This window comes from Pseudorasbora parva, chromosome 20 (genome assembly GCF_024679245.1).
Source record: "Pseudorasbora parva isolate DD20220531a chromosome 20, ASM2467924v1, whole genome shotgun sequence".
Classification (NCBI taxonomy): domain Eukaryota; kingdom Metazoa; phylum Chordata; class Actinopteri; order Cypriniformes; family Gobionidae; genus Pseudorasbora; species Pseudorasbora parva.
This window is the reverse complement of record NC_090191.1, coordinates 10,544,103-10,563,716: the sequence shown is the minus strand read 5'-3', so window position 1 is coordinate 10,563,716 and position 19,614 is coordinate 10,544,103. Positions and strand designations below refer to the sequence as shown.

Here is a 19,614-nt window from a genome sequence, read left to right as displayed (position 1 = left end):
GACCAATCATAAAATTGTCATTAGGAAAATATAGGAAATTGCATTCATTAATGTTCTAATGTAGGTCTTAATTTATAGTTTTTATTTTACTATTGTACTAATTTTACTTTTTTGCGTGTGTGTTGTCAAGACAAGAAGAACATGCAGTTCAGGGTTATCAGGACAGAAACAGGATGACACAAACAAAAGAAACTTCACAGGTGAGAAGTGATAAAGTGGCTTTAAAAAATGTATATACATTATACAATTTTTGTATACATCTATGCTTAATGTTCAACAAATGTTTGCAGTACTATATATAGATCAATTATAAAATTGTCATTAGGAAAATATAGGAAAGATAATTTAGGATACAAATGATTGGCTATTGTCTAGCAGTGTACATCATTTCTTCTGTATGTCATAATTCAGAGTTGAGAGGATGAGGCAGAAACCTTTGAGGAGGCTTCAGAGGTGAGAAAAAACGAATGACTGGAATAAGATAATTGTTTTGTTTTTTCCATTACACGATCTAGTGTGTTTAAGTCTACACTGCCTTGCATAGGCAAAACAAAGTAACTACTCATTTTGTGAAAAGTTATGCCTAAAAGTTATAACAAAAATCGAGTCTCTTAGGATTTGGCTTAGATTTGCAGACCAAAAAATGGGTCGTTGTGTACCTTTTTTCATGCACTGTAAAAAAAAATGGGTCTCCAATTGAAAATGTTCTAGTGGCTGATGACATCTAAAAATATTAGTTGGCCACATTTAATTTCTGTTAATTAAATTTCATCAATTCACAGTGTGGTGTGACAGGAAGCGGGGCGAGGGACCGCGAGAGCGGGCCGGTGATTAGTGTTGACGAGTGCCAGCTGCATGGCACACTGGTCTCGAGGCCATGTGACGGGAGCATAAAAGGAGGAGCAAGGGCTGTGGAAGACGAGAGAGGACCAGGCCTGGAGTTTATGTTGAGTTTTGTTTTACGTGTGATTGTGTTAGTGGGCAGTCGTCCGTGAGGGGCTGCCCATGTTTTATTTTGTGGGTATTTGCGGGCAGTCGTCCGTGAGGGGCTGCCCGCGGTTTTACTTTCGTTTTGTTTATTTATTTTGAATTAAAAAGTGATTGAACGTTCGCCGGTTCCCGCCTCCTTCCTTCCCATCTACGAATCGTCACACACAGAAATTAAATTTGGTCAACTGAAAAATTTAGATGTGATCAGTCACTGGAAAATTTTCAATTGGAGACCTGAATTATTTTTTACAGTGTATGCATTTGCAAACTGAAAGGAATGTACAAAATATTTAGCAGCATTGTCTATGTTGAAATATTTCTCATAGGCCTACTAATCAGAATAATTTGTACTTTTTTATAGACAGAACAGAGAGCATCAGACTTAGAGTTGATTGTTGTAGAAGGAGGTGGGTCTTCAGCGCCTCTATTATAACCCCATCAGCCAGATCCCAAGACTATTGTGTGTCAGGTGCTTAGAGACCGAACTCTAAAATGTCAGGCTCAGTGGTACCAAGATTTTGCATGGCTCCATTTAGAGCCTGGTATTGATGGAGCATTGTGCTTCTACTGCCACAAGGCCTTTAAAAACAAACCGTCACAACTTGTCAAAAACACGGAAACCACCTTTATCAGCACTGGCTTTAAAAACTGGAAGAAGGCTAGAGAGAGGTTTACATTACATGCTGGATCAGAATGTCACAAGACAGCCATAACAACTCACAGCAAGAGGAGGCAAGGAAATGCCTGTTAAAGATGATCAGCGCTGTGCAGTTTCTGGCAAGACAAGGTTTAGCTTTTAGAGGCCATGATGATGATGATGAGGGAAACTTTAGTCAGCTACTAAAATACAAGTCGGAAGATGATCCCAGCCTAAGCAAATGGTTGTCTCTCAAAAGTGATTATACTTGTCCACAAATTCAAAATGAAATCCTCAACCTATTTAGTAATTCTATAATTCGTGGAATTGCACAAAACATCAATTCACTTCCTAATTTGCAGTTTTGTGTCATCATGGATGGTACCCAAGATGTATCAGGGAAGGAACAGGAATCAGTCTGTCTAAGATATGTCGATCATGATCTAATAGTCCATGAGGAATTTGTTGGCCTGTATGAAGTGTCTGTAACAACAGGATAGAGCCTAGCAAAGGTTGTGAAGGATGTTTTGCTTCGTCTTAATTTATCCATCACTGGTTTGAGAGGACAGGCTTATGATGGTGCTGCGAACATGGCAGGAAAATATTCAGGGGCACAGGCCATCATCAAAGAGAGTCAGCCACTTGCATTATATGTCCACTGTGGTCCACACCGTGTAAATTTAATCACACAGCATGCTTGCGCAGCATCTCCTGTTATCCGTGACTCTTTGCAGTGGGTTCATGAAGTTGGAGTGTTGTTTGGCCAATCTGTGAAAATGAAGTCAATTTTCCAGGATATTTCAAAGTCAGAGAGTGGATCTGTCTAACCATCAGACCTTTGTGTCCTACGAGATGGACAGTGCGCACGTGCCATTTGTGCTGTGCTTAACCAGTATCAGCCGATGTTACTTGCTCTGGAGGAAATGGCATACGGTCATTCAAAATCAGCTTGCAGAGCAAATGGTTTGTTTGATAGATTTCAAAAAGCAATGTTTTGCTTGGCCTTTTACTTACCTTAGAAGTGACAGAAGAGCTGGAGTGTCTCAATACTTCTCTTCAGAGCCGCACACAGACAGTAGATGGAATGCAAGCTGCTGTCAATTGTGTGAAAGACACAATTGCTAAAAAGAGAACGGAGGATGCATTTAAAAGTTTCTACAACAAAGCAACACAAATGTGTAACTCCCTAAATCTATCTCCAATTGAAATGCCCCGTGCTCGAAAGCCTCGAAAAGCCTGTCTGGTCAGGGTTCAGCACATGTACCTAGTTCCTCAGCAGACTACTTCAGGACAGAATTTTTCAAGGTCTTGGATGTTGTCAGTATGCAGTTTCAAGAAAGATTTGAGCAAGAGGGGCTGCTTATGATCAGTACTCTTGAAAAGGTACTGTTGACAGGAGAGTTTGATGGAATTGCTCTGGGATTCACTGAGGGTGCAATTAGCAATGTTTAAGTCCAAGTATATTTATCAGTCAACTACTGAGGCTGCAAGCCCTCTTCAGAATATGTTGCCAAAAGACCGCCAACGCTTTGACCAAGTGGAAACATTTGTGAGGTTGCTCCTTGTTTCCCCTGTTTCTTCAGCAGAGGCTGAAAGAAGCTTCAGCAGTCTTTGAAGATTGAAAACCTGGCTCCGAAGCACCATGACACAGTCTCGTCTAAACAGTGTTGCTGTGTGTCACATCCACAGTGACAAACTGGACAGTATAGATAGGATGATGATTGCTCAGCAGTTCATAGATGGGAAGGAATGTCGTAGAAACACTTTCGGCAGTTTCAAGTAGCTGAGATATATGTTAGCTAGCTTTAACTCTGTGTAAATAATATGCTGCTTTTGAACAAACCAGCCAGAAAGGAAAGGAACCAACATAAACATGTTTATTGCATCTTATTGTTCTACTAGTATATAAGGTCTCTTAACTGTGACATATTTGTCAGTTGAGTTCAATACACAGTTTATTTGCAATAGTGTGGTTTGAGTGACTTTTATTTCCTTTCTGAAAGTGGACTATAGAATAGGAAAGAATAAAGTAGAGTGTGAATGAGCAAGGATCTATTACTGTGTGGCATCTACACACAATGTAAACAAAAAACTATTTGAAATGTATAAACAATATAGTACAATATACAATACCATGGCATGTGCAATATAAAGTACAAAACATCTGCATTTTCTTTCTTTCTTTCTTTCTTTCTTTCTTTCTTTTTAATTTAACCATAAATAGCATATTAAGCCAATTAAGCAAAAAGATATAACGTTAAAAATAAAACCCGTAAATTAGACAAAGGTCAGAAAAAACTGGTAACACTTGACATTCTGTCCCCCTCACTTTTGAAATGATGGCTAAGCCCCTGTGTTCGTACAGTGTACAGGGGGAAACGAGAGGCGACAAACCTCTCACGATCGGGAATCGGATGGTCGGATGAATTTCTGGCGTGTCAGAAATTCTGCTCGCCTCTCGTGAGGTTATCGCACAGCTGAAGCAAGGCCATGAACTGATTGCCCTATTTCCCCTAACTGCGGCTGCGTGAAAGCAGAAGTTTAACCATTTAATTTTTAAAAGCATTAAGGAAGAAAACGAAAAGAGGGAGATCTTTAATTATGTAGGCAGCTATCAAATAGCAGAAATTAAGTAAACTGTTGTGCCTCCAGTTTGTGTTGTATATATGCAGTGCTTATTCATTTAGCTAGTTAATCATTAATTTACTTGTTTTACTTTCACATTTAATTTTTATTTTTTTAATATTAATTAATATTTAGCCTAGGCCTACTTAATCTTATTATGACAGAAGTGGAAACCGTTGTCCATCTTGACACAATGTCCTGTTGTCTTTTTTTTTCTTTTCTTTTTTCTTCCTTTTCCCGTTTTAATTCATGAACGCGAGTCAGTGGATATCACGCAATGTGCAAACGCAGTCTCAAACCCAGTTAATTATTCAATACAGAAAGTGAAAGTAAAATCTGACAAGCTTTCAGGCTCATATTCTCAGACAACGAGAGATGTAATTCAACATGCTGATAACGTAGCCTACTGCCTTAATTTATTTTCTTAATATTTCTATTTTGGGCCATATTGTGAGAAAAAAATAGAAGAGAAGTAGGCCCATTTTTTGTTAAACAAGTTGTTTTTAGATAAATCTGTTCTTACTTTTCATTGAAACAGACATTATTGCAGTGTTCTGACATTATAATCATATAATTATAGACCTATAATTCCTTGTTTAATCGGGCTAAATGTTTTTAAATAGTGAGGAGTAATCTATCTATTATTTTATTATGCAGTGTGTCGATTATGCATTATGAAATTGTTGGGGGAGGGGGCAAATTAATGTAATATCAATTTAATAATAAAAGTAGGCCTACTCTAATAATAATAATAATTTTATACATAAATTCTAAATCCTCTTGATATCAATAGCTGATGCATTTACCTCTCTATAATACACCATGGTCTATCGTTGCCACGGGATTTTATTGCGCATTTTTCACCCGTACAGTGTGAGCAGTCAAGACGTGCTTGACGGTCGGACCGCACAGTGTGAGCACATAAATCGTGAGCTTTGGCTTTACATCGCATGCGATCTACTCATTCAGTGTGAGTGGTTAACCTTGCTGAAATCACATTGAAATCGCAAAGTGTATGCCCAGCTTTAGAGCAAGGGTGTGCAACTCTGGTCCTGGAGGGCCAACCTGGGCTGGGTTTCCCAATAACGATGTATCTTAGCTATAAAGAGCTCATTCTACGAGCGAAGTCACGATCACTCGCAGCAATTCCACGTGTGTTTCCCAAAAATGTACTTAACATGAACGCGCGAGAACGCGCTCTAAGTGCTACTTAAGAGTCGCTGTCTGTCCATTTGCGAAGTGCTGAAATATAACCTCATATGGAATCGATTCCTCTGAATGGTTCACCTCATAATTATAAGCAACTTTTATATATATTATAAAAAAGACAAAATCAATATCCTTCTAGAGGAGGTGGAGCGGGAAAAGATATTTTCAACAGATTTAAAAGGCATCGTACAAACAAAGAGAAACAAAACATCTGGGAGGACTTGCTACCAAATTAAAGTTATAAGTTAAATTATTAGTTAAAAGATCGGGTAAAGAGATTTTGCAAGCCTGACAAAAAGGAAGAGGGCACTGCAGAGGAATGTCCAATACATGGCTGGTTTTCATGCACGTCAGCAAGTCATATAAATTTATCTCTATTTTTCCCAGTTTTTGAAGTATAATTTCTACATTACTTATTTTATTCTTTTTTTCTTCTTTTCTGTCATTTAATTCAGATGTGTATTTGTATTTTTTACCTGCCCTCATAAAAAATAAATTAAAAATTAAAAATTATAGGCCTAGTATTATCACAATGCACTTGAATAAAGTTAAAGGTGTAATCTGCCGGTTGTCCTGTAGGTGACCTCATCTCTCTCTTCTTACGATACACTTAGAGCTTTACGATTACTCCAGAGCACTCGTAGATCTACGATCATTTTCAAGTGCTGCTTAAGTTACGATGCTTTTGGGAAACAGACCTTAATATTAAGATCACTCGTACGATCGTTTTTACGATCAACGTAGGCTTACGATGCTTTTGGGAAACGCAGCCCTGATTCAGACTTCAACCTGAATCAAACACACCTGAACCAGCTAATCATGGTCTTCAGGGCTGCTTGATAATTACAGACAGCTGTGTTGGGGCAGGGTTAAAACTGAAATTTGCCGTACGGTAGCCCTCAAGGAGCAGGTTTAGACATCCCTGCCTTAGAGGGTTCAACAACCAGAAAATCAGAATTGAGAATTCAACAACCCTGTAGTATAACTACTAATCTGTAAATTTTCAATAAGAACTTCTGTAAATGTATGAAAGAAATAGTGTAACTGGTTGAAATAAGTTAAGATTGTATGCAGAATTGTTTTTGGAGTCTTCCAAAACTCTGCCTGCTCTACATACTTGAGTTTTTCCAGTCTGTAGTTAGGATGGTTAAGTTTATCAGTGAGCAGCTTGACTCCTGAATCTCCTGGGTGATTGTAGCTCAGATCCAGTTCTCTCAGGTGTGAGGGGTTTGAAGTCAGAGCTGAAGACACATATCCACAGCCTTTCTCTGTCACCATACATCCGGACAATCTACAAAGACATACAGCAACAGTCCACGTGACATTAGTTTAGTAATCAGATACACTGACCTGTGCAGTTTGTATTTGTAGCTGTTATTTTTTATAGATCGAGTCACAAAAGTAAAAAAAAAAAAATGTTTGTGGAAGTGTGCCAGAGTAAAATTATTACTTTTAACGATTTAAAAACGTACTGCCAAAATACTGTTACGTTTTCTAAACAGAAAATGACACATGATGTAAACCAATTGTCTCTGGTCATCTTGCTTCTGGTCTGTGTGAATTAATGTGTTCAGTTCAAGATGGCAATTTGCAAGGAGGGTGGGATTGTTATTATAATTAATTATTTTTAAACCATTCACCTCATTATCTCCAGCCGACAGTTTGAACTCTTCAGTCCATCAGAAAGAAGCTTCACTCCAAAATCTTGCATGTCATTGTTACTCAGGTCCAGCTCTCTCAGTGAAGAGTTTGAAGATTGTAGAGATAAAGACAAACTTTCACAACACCGAGCAGTGAGGTTACATGTAGGAAATCTGAATAAGAATAACACAATATAATTGAATACAGAATAAATCTTAGTAGTGCAATTTCTAATAATTAACTTATTGCAAAACAAATTAAGTATTTGAGCTCCAAACCTCAGTATCTCCACCTGACAGTTTGAACTCTTCAGTCCATCAGAAAGAAGCTTCACTCCAGAATCATGGAGGTCATTGTTACTCAGATCCAGCTCTCTCAGAACAGAGTTTGAGGATTGTAAAACTGAAGACAAATGTTCACAGGACTGAGCAGTGAGATTACAGCACTGTAGCCTGTGTAGAGGACAAAACAAACAGCAACAGTAATGCTTAATATATATATAGCATTTATAATGTGGAGTATTGTTAAACTAGAAAAATATTTTACTGTTGTGATGTAAGAAAAGCTAAAACAATGTTCTCTTCTTAAACACCAAACCTGTATTTATATCATCACACACATTACATGTATTTATTTTACTGAACAGTCTGACTCTAGGCCAAAAGTCACCCATTTAAAATAAAGGCCTAATTACAAAATACTAACAGTGTATAAAAATTAACATAAAAGTACTCTTACAGTGCTCTTCTGGTGTTTTTTATGACTGGCAGCAGTATCATCACTGCTTCATCAGATCGTCTGTATTTTTTCAGTTCAAACTCTTCTTGAGTCTCTTCTGACATGAGGAGCACAAACATCAGACCAGACCACTGTGCAGAGGAGAGATTCTGCACTGAAAGATTTCCTGAGCTCAGATTCTTTTGGATTTCCTCCACAAAGTCATCTTTCAGTTCACTCAGACAGTGAAAGAGATTGATGGTCCTCTCTACTGATTTCTCCTTTTCTATTTTCTTTTTGATATAGTCAGCAGTGTCTTTAACACTCTCTTTTTTGAGTTCCACTCCTGGCAATAGTTCCTTCAGGTCACTCTGATTAGACTCCAGTGAGAGACCCAGAAGGAACCGAAGGAAAAGGTCCAGGTGTCCGTTTTCACTTTGTAAAGCCTTGTTGACTGCAGCCTTATGAAGCTGAAAAAGTGGCTTTTTGGACAGTTTCCATGTCAGTTTTTTTCGCCAGGATTGATGAAATAGGTTAGCAATCTCGTCTTTGCCTGTCAAAAACACATAAAGAGCAGCAAGGAATTCCTGTATGCTGAGATGTACAAAGCTGTAAATGTTTCTTGCTTTTTCCTCCTGAAACATTCGAGTGCATAACCCAGAGTACACCGTACCTTCGCTAACATCTAGTCCACATTCCTCAAGATCTTTTTTGTAGAATATCAGGTTTCCTTTCTCCAGCTGTTGAAATGCCAGTTTTCCAAGCTTCAGAATAATCTCATCAAAAGACGGTGCATTGGCTTTAGGTTCAGGGTCATTACAGTATTTTTCTTCCATCTGTTGCTGCTGAGAAATTAAGAAGTTTGTGTACATCCCTGTTAGTGTTGTTGGAGTTTTGTCATTGTTCTCTCGAGACAGTAGAGGCTGAAGAACAGTGAGAGAGATCCAACAGAAGACAGGAATATGGCACATGATGTACAGGCTCCTGAATTTCCTTATGTGACAAATAATCTTTTCAGAAACCTCAGGACTGTTTTTGATGAAGTATTGCTCTTTCTGTTCATCGTTGAATCCTCGCACCTCCGTCACTTGATCAATGTAGTTTCGAGGTACCAGACTGGCTGCTGCTGGTCTGGATGTGATCCAGATGAGAGCAGAGGGAACCAGATGTGTCTTGATAAGGTTTATAATTATCTTACTCGTTGTTGTTTTTTCATTTACATCTGTAAATATGTCGTCATCTTTAAAGTTTAAAGGAAAGCGGCATTCATCCAGGCCATCAAAGATGAACATAACTTTACCATCACCTTCAGGAAGAGAGGACAGCTCTTCAGGACTACTAAAGAAGTATTTGTTAAGCAGACCCATAAGACTGTACTCTTCTTTAATCATATTCAATCTACGGAATGGAAATGGAAATATGAAGACTATATCCTGATTTGTTGTTCCTTCAGCCCAGTCAAAGATGAATTTATTGACAGAGACAGTTTTTCCCACCCCTGCGATCCCCATTGTCAACACTTTTCTCTTTCGTCGACCTGTGTCACACTGGACTTTAAACATGTCATTACACTTGATTGGCTTCTTCTTGGCAGTCGATCGGTTGTGATTTGATTCAATCTGTATCACCTCATGGTCGTTCACTCTTCCTCCAGTCTCATTCTCCACCACATATAAATCAGAATAGATATCATTCAGGTATTCCCGATGACCCCTCTGTGAACTGCCAACCAATATCTGCTCATAGTCCAGTTTTAATTTGTTCTTTAGTCTGTGGCTGATCTCTGTGTAATAACGACGAGTAGCTTGACTGTTGTCTGCAGAAAGCAAAGACTAAGTGATTGTTTTTTCTCTCTCCATAAATTCATGCTTCTACTATATTTATATTAATCACACTCTAACTGCAGTAGGGTTTACATGTATATCTTACTCTGATTATGCTGAAGTTGTTAACATATGGTGAGGGAATTGACTTTACTAATGCTGACTCGAATGCAAAAATAACTTTTTCTAATTCCTTCCAGAGCATTTAATGGATTGTCACTATTGGAATTATTGCTGTCCGAAATTGACATCTAGCACACCAACGGTGTTAGGTCTAACGCCCTTGTAAAATCATCACTAGACACTCTGTTCTATTAAATGTACTTGTATAAGATCTGGCTTTGTAATTGTTGATTGCTGTTATATTTTCTTGTTTACATGTACAGACAGTGATTGCTATTTACCCTTTTTCTCTTTTGAATGAGCTCCAACAGCAACAGATATATTTATATTGCTTTCAGCATGACCTGCATGTGAGAAAGAGAGGATCACTCACTGGGAAACATAAATTCAAATACTCACATTGGTAAACAGTCAATCACATTACAGTCACTGGGAAATAAGTATTACCTTGCTTATAATTGTTCTCTAGATGCTCAGCCAGATTATTCTGGTTCATCTTCCTCAGGATCTCCACAGTGACCTTCACAGCTGCTTCTGGTCTAAAACGTGCTACCATCTTATCCACAGTTTTTAACCTATCTGCATTCTCAAGTTCAGACTTTGATATACACTCATGATCATTTCCTAAGCACCACTGAAACTTCTTCAGTTCGTCTTCTAGCAGTTCATTCAGTGATTTTTCAAGCAGATCTTTAACAGACGCCATCGCCCTTCACAGATTCACCGCTACAGGACAAAAAGAAAAAGATCTGAATTAGTTTCACTCTTAATGACCAACGCATACCTGAAGTGTCTGCAGAGACTGTGTCAATTAGTGTCTTCTCTAAATTTTCCTCACCGACACATCATCCTCAATAAACTGTCTCCGGCGTGATACCTCTGATCTTTCGAATATTCCTATTCAATAATTGTTTACTCGACACGTCATCCTAAATAAACCCGTCGCCGACATAATGACTCCGATCCTTCGATTATTCCTATTTAATAATTGTTTAATCGAAGCATCATCCTCAGTAAACCCGTCTCTTGCGTGATACCTCGAACTTTCGAATATTACGATCTAATATGACTTCTGACCTGTAATGTTGCCAGAATAAAAATCATACAATGTTTTTTAATAGGCCAGAGGAGAACTGGCACCCCAACTGAGCCTGGTTTCTCCCAAGGTTTATTTTTCTCCATCATGCCCTGATGGAGTTTTGGTTCCTTGCCACTGTCGCCTTTGTCTTGGCTTGCTCAGTTGTGGACACTAAAATTTCAATCTAAGTTTTCAACTAAATATCCAAATAAAATGAATTACTAAATTAACTATATCAACTAGGGGTGTAACGATTCGTTTTAACAACGATTCGATTCGACTGAAATAAATCAGTCACACTGATTACAATTTTTGGCTAAAAAGTTACTGAATCGATTTCAAGTCACTGAATCGTTTCGGATCATATCGTTTTAAATGGACCAATATCCTCCTTAAATCGCATCGACAAACTCAAATCACGATACGAATCGAATCATTGTTAAAACAAATCGTTACACCCCTAATATCAACTATATCACTGATCTTCCCTCATTGTCGCTATATGGTATAATGAAATGAGCTGAGGACATCAACATTTTCTCCAGAGCAACTGTACAGCGGAATCAAATTTGTTGCAATATATACCCGTTTAACACTGAAGCTGCTTTGAAACAATCGTCATTGTAAATATGCTATATAAATAAAGTTGATTTGACTTGGTTTAACATGTGGACCTAAGTGTAACACTTCCCTGTGTGCAGTGAATAATTCACGAAGGGGTAGTACTTTAAAGTGAATTTATTCTGAAAAATATTAAAGTTGCCCTAGAATGAAAACTGAATTAATCTCTTCATAGTTGAATAACAGGATTTCAGTACATAGAAATCACATACCGTGAGTCTGAGGGTGCTTTCACACTTGGTTCGATTGCCTGGACCAAACCCTTGGTTCGATTACTCGCCTCTGCCCCCACTGGACTGTTCATATTATATTATATTGTTTGGGTCCGAACTGGGGTTTATTTGTATCATCATTTGCAGCAGCTGTTTACCTGGTTGCTTAGTAATAACAGTGAGCGTGAAGGTAAAAAAAGTAGGGGTGCAACGATTCGTTTTAACTTCGATTCGCAACACGATTTGAGGTTGTCGATACGATTTAAGGACAATATTGGTTCATATAGAACGATATGATCCGAAATGATTCAGTGACTTGAAATCGATTCAGTAACTTTTTAGCCAAAAATTTAAATTGTTAAAACGAATCAATACACCCCTAGAAAAAAGGCACAGCGTTGCTCCCGTCACTTTTTTATTTTTGTTTTTAAACTGTTGGTTGTTTGTTTTGTTACCAAAGCTTCAGTACGTAATGCACTTGCATCTACCTGCCGCAAACTACCTTTAAGCGGACTCGGGTATGGTTCGTGGGTGCGCACCCGAGTTCGGAAGACCGCATTCACATCATCCAAACGAACCAAACTCTGACATCAAGTGAACCCGGGTGCGCACCAAAAGTGTGAAAGCACCCTCAAACACCATTGCTTCCTCCTTCATATGTAAATCTTGTTCATGAAAAACACCACAGAAAATGTGTGGTGAAAACAGAAAGGTGTGGTGGTTGGGGACAGTACCTATGGACTGGCAGACCGGGGTGGTGGGCCCTCTTTTCAAGAAGGGGGATGGGAGAGTTTGTTCCAACTACAGGGGGATCACACTTCTCAGCCTCCCTGGGAAAGTCTATGCCAGGGTACTGGAGAGGAAAATTTGGCTTATAGTGGAACCTCGGATTCAGGAGGAACAGTGTGGGTTTCTTCCCGGTCGTGGAACACTTGACCAGCTCTATATCCTTTCCAGGGTGCTGGAGGGTTCGTGGGAGTTTGCCCAACCAGTCCACATGTGTTTTGTGGATTTGGAGAAGGCATTCAGATGTGTTCCTTGTGGCAGCCTGTGGAGGGTGTTTTGGGAGAATGGGGTTCGGAGTCCCCTGCTTAGGGCTGTTCGGTTCCTTTACTACCAGAGCAGGTGCTTGGTCCGCATTGCCGGCAGTAAGTCAAATTTGTTCCCGGTGCATGTTGGTCTCTGGCAGGGCTGCCCTTTGTCACTGGTTCTGTTCATAATTTTTATGGACAGAATTTCTAGACGCAGCCATGGGCCGGAGAGTCTCTGGTTTGGGGACCACACAATTTTGTCACAGCTCTTTGCAGATGATGTTGTCGTGTTGGCAACCTCAGACCAGGACCTTCAGCATGAACTGGGACGGTTTGCAGCCGAGTGTGAAGCGGCTGGGATGAGAATCAGCACCTCCAAGTCCGAGGCCATGGTTCTCAGTCGGAAAAGGGTGGCTTGCTCACTTCAGGTTGGTGAAGAGTTCTTGCCTCAAGTGGAGGAGTTTAAGTATCTTGGGGTCTTGTTCACAAGTGAGGGAAGGATGGAACGGGGATTGACCGACGGATCAGTGCAGTAATGCGGGCGATGTACCAATTTGTCATGGTGAAGAAGGAGCTGAGCTGGAAGGCGAAGCTCTCGATTTACCAGTCAATCTACTTTCCTACTCTCACCTGTGGTCATGAGCTGTGGGTCATGACCGAAAGGACAAGATCCCGGTGTAGGAATATGTATATTCCAGCAGTGAGTCAACACAACAAAGAATTTCAGAGACCCCCTCTCCGAAACCAGAACCAATCGTAAAACTAATCAAGGATGCCCTAATGGCCCATAGACAACAGCTCTCCCCTTTTACCTGCGTTATCTCAAAACCAGAACATGGACAAGATGAGTCACATGACGTGTTTCCTCTTTGTTCTACAAGCGTAACAGCGGGCAGAACCTCACGAAGAAGGGACTCATTTATTACCGACAAGCATAAATTCAAATCGTTATCGGGACACAGAGTCGTTAAAACTTTTCGAAGGCTCGAAGTCTACACCAATATAAGACAAACACCTCGTCATCCCCCCTCCTTTCTCGACCCGCGCATTCCAAAGGCTCTTTGAACCTCACACAAAAGCTGTGTCCCAAAGTGAAGGGTGCGCATTTCGAAGGCCATGCACTTCGAAGGCCAGACCAGGCCACGCCTTCAAAGTGCACGAAGGGCGAACCGAGAGACAGGGTTGCCAGGTCTGAATAATAAAACCCCTCCAATTGTTATTCAAAAGTATCGGAATCACGGCCAGAATGGACCAAAATATCCCAAAATGCGGGGCGCGGGCAGTAGAAATATTGCTTAAAGGGGGGGTGAAATGCTGTTTCATGCATACTGATCTTTTTACACTGTTAAAGACTTGGAATCCCATACTAAACATAGACAAAGTTTCAAAAGTTAAGGTGGACGTTTGATGGGAGTATTTCTTTGACAAAAATACTACTTCCGGTTAGTCATAAGTTTCGGCAAGTTTTTTGATATCATGCGTCCCCTTTGACGTTAATGGGGGCGGAATTTCCTTGTATGGGCCTTACGGACAATTCTACCGGAAGCGCCTGAGAGAGAGAGAGGGAGAGAGCGAAAGTAACAGGCTACCCCCATCAAAGCGCTGGCTCGTAGGCTGCTGCACAGGTGATGTGCACATAACAATGTCACCAAAAAAGTGCGTTTTTGGTTGCCAGACCAAGACAGTCCTGCACAGATTCCCCCAAAACCCCGCGTTAAGGCAACAGTGGATGTAATTTGCTTTTCCGGATCAGTAACTGAGTTGCGCGAATGTTTATATCTGTTCGCTGCATTTCGGTGCCGACTGTTTCATAAACAAGGCCCAGCTCGACACAGGATTTTCCGATCGCCTAATGCTGAAGGATGGAGCAGTCCCAACGATAAAGGTCCCAACGTTAGTACCGCAGGCTGTGAGTAAGACTGCTTCAAATGTCTGTGTTTTTGCCTATGCTCATCAAGTAGCCCAAACATGATCACGTATAGTTAATTGATCAATGGAGTATGCGATGTGTAGTGCGTGTACATTTGTTTAGCTGGCCACTATATGTGTTACTTTATGTTTGTGTATTGTAAAAGCACTCCAAACAACAATACACAAAGAGGGGGGAAATATGTTGAACTAAATAAGCACGCTTCTTCATTCAAATGCGCTACTATTCCGTGTCTTTCTATGTAAACACTAACTTAGCCTGCCGTGCAAAACCAGTCCGCTTACTGTCTACACAAACCACGCGTAAACACACAAACACACGTGCACAACTGCACTTCCCACATGTACACCTTCAAAGACAAAAATACGACGATATAATTCAAGTATAAATATGTAAATAACACAAGTCGCTAAGCATATTATATAGTTAGTGTATAACTTGTACCACATAGAGACGTCCTGCTCTAGTCGTTTTTGCTGCTGCTCCTGTTCAACTGCAGCCTCTGGGTCTGATTCCGGATCATAGATGTATGGCTGTATCTGATTAAAAGCCATATTTTTATTTTGAATAAAGTTTTTTTCCCGCTGTTAGGGATGACACAGCTTTACGACGCACTCGACTCAACACAATAGCAGCAGCGAGCACACGTCATTATTTAGCTCCGCTCACACGACACGCCCCCACCCGCTCGGCTTTTCACCCCCACTTTAAGTAAAGACAACTTAACCTGTGGACTATAGGCCACAAACACCCCAAAGCAACAGTAGCCTAAATGCAACCCCATTCCAGACTTGGCAACAATGAACCAAAGCGCCGTTAATGGACTAGCAGGTTCTGACAACTGACAGCGGACGTTCGTAAGGAGATTTTAAAAAGAGAAATGGAGCATATACTACTACTTAGATTTTATATATATATATATATACTTTTTTTGAGCTTTCTATTGGGTTTTGACATGCTTCAAAGCCTGCGACGATGGGCTGGACCATAAGCATGTAAATCTGTAGCCGGTTAAATATTGTCAAATTGCAAATATTATTTAACAGTTTATTTCTTATGTTAAATGTAACTGTTACAATATATTTTAAACATTTAGCCTATATACGTCCAAGTTTTTTTTTAGGCCTTCTTATTTTTATTCAACTCATCATCTCAGATGCATTTTTTGTATGGCATGCCATGCAGCCGTCGACCGATTCGGCCCGCAAAGCTGCGGACAGTGGAAATATGCACTCATCCCAGAAGATGATGTCCCGCTCAGGCCTTAACAGAGTCTCTTGTGCATTATTCCCCATCCCGGTCCAGCTCCAGCTTCTCCCGCTCAGCGCAATGAAAGTGTTGAAAAGTGTTTTCTTCTGGTTTGGCTGATAATAAAAATTTGTTGTTTCTAATGTTAAACTTTAGCCTATTTATAGACCAATAAAATAACTTTAGTTGTAAAAAGCCTACGTAGGCTAATAGACCAATTTATTTTCATTTACACATTTTAAATTACATGACAAGAAAATATATGTATAAACATTTAATGTAGCTACAAATTATAACGTGCATTACAAAAATAAACAATAGCTAGGCTATAGAAAAACCACTTCTCTTTAATTTAGCCTACGTTTGAAGTTAACGAAAATGAACAATAGACAGCAGTTCGTTTAATTTACAAATAACTTGCATAAAAAATAATAAGCTAGCCATTTAAATTGTTCTGTGTCGGCCACGCATTCAGCCTTTGGAGGATCGATGTTTCGTTGACCGTCGTCAGTGAACATTCATTCAATCATTCATTCATATAAAAAAACCAACTTTATTTTAGCATCTAAGTCAGCAGTTTTCGTTTGTTTGTATTTTTTCTTATAATTCTGAGTGACAGATGTCACATTTGAGTTAGCCTATTTTTCTGTGATATTTGTTTTAGTTACGGTGTTGACATAGGCTACAGCCTGCTGTAAGAAAATAAATGATTGCACGGACAATTCCTATCCAGTGTCTCTGTAAGGGAAATTTAAAAGATAGATTCTGGAAACAACATCTAAATTTAGCTGGATCAGTCGGGTCGGGAATAAAATAATTTAAAGCGGGTGAGCACCGAGTGAATTTTGCGCGATCGGAATGGTGCGGTACGGAATAGCGGGAGCAGGACGAAAATACAGCGCCGCGCAGATTATATTTTGAAGGCTATTTAAAGAAAGTGTATGGGGAAAAAAAGAAACAGCGAAAAGGGTGATAATGGACTGATTCCTCTTCTTGAGATAATGGTTGAGAAATAAATAGCATTTAAAAATTGGGAAATTAAAGTTTATCTTGCTCAGGGCAGGGAATTGGGAACTGTGTGAATGCACTAACGTTGAACGTTTTATTTACTTCAAGCGCTTGCACTGTTGTGTTCAATAGTAGCCTACCCAGGCTACACTTGAGTTACCAACCGCTACCGTCTTTAACTGGAATCTGATCGAGTGCCGCGGGAATGCGGACCAGTCAAATCCTGTAGTCACCAGTGTGCTATGAATTCTGGGATAGGGAAGGCTGCAAAGTTATGGGAAGGGTCCCACCTGCTGTACCCTTCCTTTGCCTGAGAACCGAAGGGCGCATTTTGAAGTCGCTTATGAATTGCGGCAGCCTTCGTCGCACCGCTGTGACGCAATCGCATTTCAAATGCGGCCTTCAGAGCGCTTCAGAGGTGCAGCTTTCACTTTGGGACAGCCTACGTAGTGCCGCTGTGACGTAATCGCACTTCAAATGCGGCCTCCGAAGTGCGTAAGTGCGGGAGTAAACTTAAACCATAGATTCAATAATATGAATTAATCCACCCAACGGTGCCTTAAACATATACCAAGGTATTATGTATATTTTCATGTAAAGTTACTCTGTGCGCGAGACATGTATTACATATGAATCTTTACGATCTCCTACTCCCATCATGGGAAGAGCAAGCTGTTTGATGTCTAGGTGATGGATAAATTATTCTCGTCATTTTGATGCAAGGTAAATTTGTGTAAAATGTACTGTGATCACAATAGGAAAGTTGGGTCCTTAAAAGTGTTTTAACAGATATTACACTAGTGATATGCATGAACAGGAGAAGTGGGCAGGATACCCGCCCACACCAATATCTCATTGGCCGGAGACACCCCCAAGGGACCTTGGGGCCCGTTTAAAACTCCCGGGCCAACAAGATATCTTTGCTTTTTGTTTTGCTTCGTGCTTTACTGACTGCCATGGTTTTGCGGTGACTTCTGCTTTGATCGTGCGGGCCTTTCCTGCATGCACGCAGCGTCCTCCGAGCTACCCAGAGCTCTTCATCATCACCACACTTCAAAACTCTGTCTGAATATCGCCGAAGAAAACTTCCTGGAGTCCGCACAGCTGCACATCGCGTTTCGTAGCAACCAGCTAACGCCATCCAGGATCCAGCTTTCATCCCACAAAACCAACTATTCGTCCCTCTAACCACAACAACTGACCACCAGCCAAGCAACGCCGTGCTTAGAGGAACCAATGCTCGTAGGAGCATTCAAACGCAAGTACATGACTCTTCATTCTGGCTGAACTGGTAAAAATCGTGTATCTAAGCGAACAAACTAAGGTTGACCTGCTAGTATATTGACTCAGGTTGTGGTTAAGAAATCATTGGGACTTCACTCCTTTCCATTAACAAACATCCCAGTAACTGTATGAATGTGTGTTTTTGTTAGTTTGTGTGTGTTTAGAATAGTTCAATAAACTTTTGTTTACCTTTGGCTATGTGTTTATAAGTTACTGCCTTAAACTGATCGACTGTGTTACCTAAGCTCACAAACAGTGAACATAAAATTTATATTATTGCCATTGTAACGGGTAATATCCCGATTCAAGACTGATAGTGTACTCTAATTTCAACGTATCACTGGAGGAATAGTTGATAAAGTGTTGAATATTAATTTTGAATCATTTAATATGTATCATGGTTCCTTTCACTTGTAATTCAATACCCCTTTGAGTTATTTGATCTGAATCAATTCCTTACACCGGATACAGGCAGCTGAATTGAGCTTTCTCCGCAGGGTGGCTGGGCGCTCCCTTAGAGATAGGGTGAGAAGCTCGGTCACTCGGGAGGAGCTCAGAGTAGAGCCGTTGCTCCTCCACATCAAGAGGAGCCAGCTGAGGTGGCTCAGGCATCTATTTCAGATGCCTCCTGGATACCTTCCCAGGGACGGGTTCCGGGCATGTCCCACTGGGAGGAGGCTCCGGGGAAGACCCAGGGCACGCTGGAGGGATTATGTCTCCCGGCTGGCCTGGGAATGCCTGAGGAGGAGCTGGAGGAAGGGGCTAAGATGATGGATGGATGGATATATAAGCTATAACTAATGTTTACTGTTTTAAGGGTAAAAGCTGTGTATGTGTCTCAGTATTTGCAAGTTTGCACTTTGTTGTAGGCCTAATTAATAGGGGTGTCAACAATAATCGATTCGGCGATGCATCACGATGCGGGGCATGAACGATTCAGCATCGATGCAGCAAAGTGCCATAATCGATTATGTCACTGTTTATTTTCTGGCGGACGATAAAGTTGTGAAGTTTCAAATACTTCCGGTTCCGGGAGAATAACAACAACAACAAGGAAGATGGCTGAGGCGGAGGGAGATGACCGCGATAGACGGGTTATTAAAAACGCGCTAACGACCCGAGGTGTGTAGGATTGTTCGTATATATTATTTGCACAATAATAAATTAATCTATAATGACGAAATACGCCGCAATTCACCTTTATTCCACAAGGTGGCAATGTCTGATACCCAATGATGAAGTGACGTTTCACTCATAGTTACCTCTGACAGAAAACGAAACAATAATTATAATCTGCAAAACTTGAAATGGGTTAGTGATTTACTTCAAAGAGCAAGTACTAAACACAATCATATGTTAGTGTCAATGTCACTGATGATGGATGTGGTCAAGAAGCTGTCAGTGATCAAAATATTGATTTTGAAGACATTGAAAATG

General features: G+C 40.3%; 1 protein-coding gene across 2 annotated transcripts in view; it reads right to left on the bottom strand.

Annotated features, from left to right (window-relative positions):
• Positions 1-19,614, bottom strand: part of LOC137049214 (NACHT, LRR and PYD domains-containing protein 3-like) — a 31,815-nt gene that overhangs the window by 5,362 nt on the left and 6,839 nt on the right. Inside the window, exons 2-7 of one of the 2 annotated variants that reach the window (XM_067427679.1) lie at positions 10,213-10,491; positions 10,047-10,109; positions 7,841-9,635; positions 7,381-7,554; positions 7,102-7,275; positions 6,579-6,752 (exon numbers count right to left, since the gene is read on the bottom strand). In XM_067427679.1, the coding sequence (XP_067283780.1) occupies positions 6,579-6,752; positions 7,102-7,275; positions 7,381-7,554; positions 7,841-9,635; positions 10,047-10,109; positions 10,213-10,471 (2,639 nt within the window). In that variant the 5' untranslated portion in view covers positions 10,472-10,491. Of the gene's footprint in view, positions 1-6,578; positions 6,753-7,101; positions 7,555-7,840; positions 9,636-10,046; positions 10,110-10,212; positions 10,492-19,614 lie in introns of both variants that reach the window. The other variant, XM_067427678.1, reaches the window with a different exon arrangement.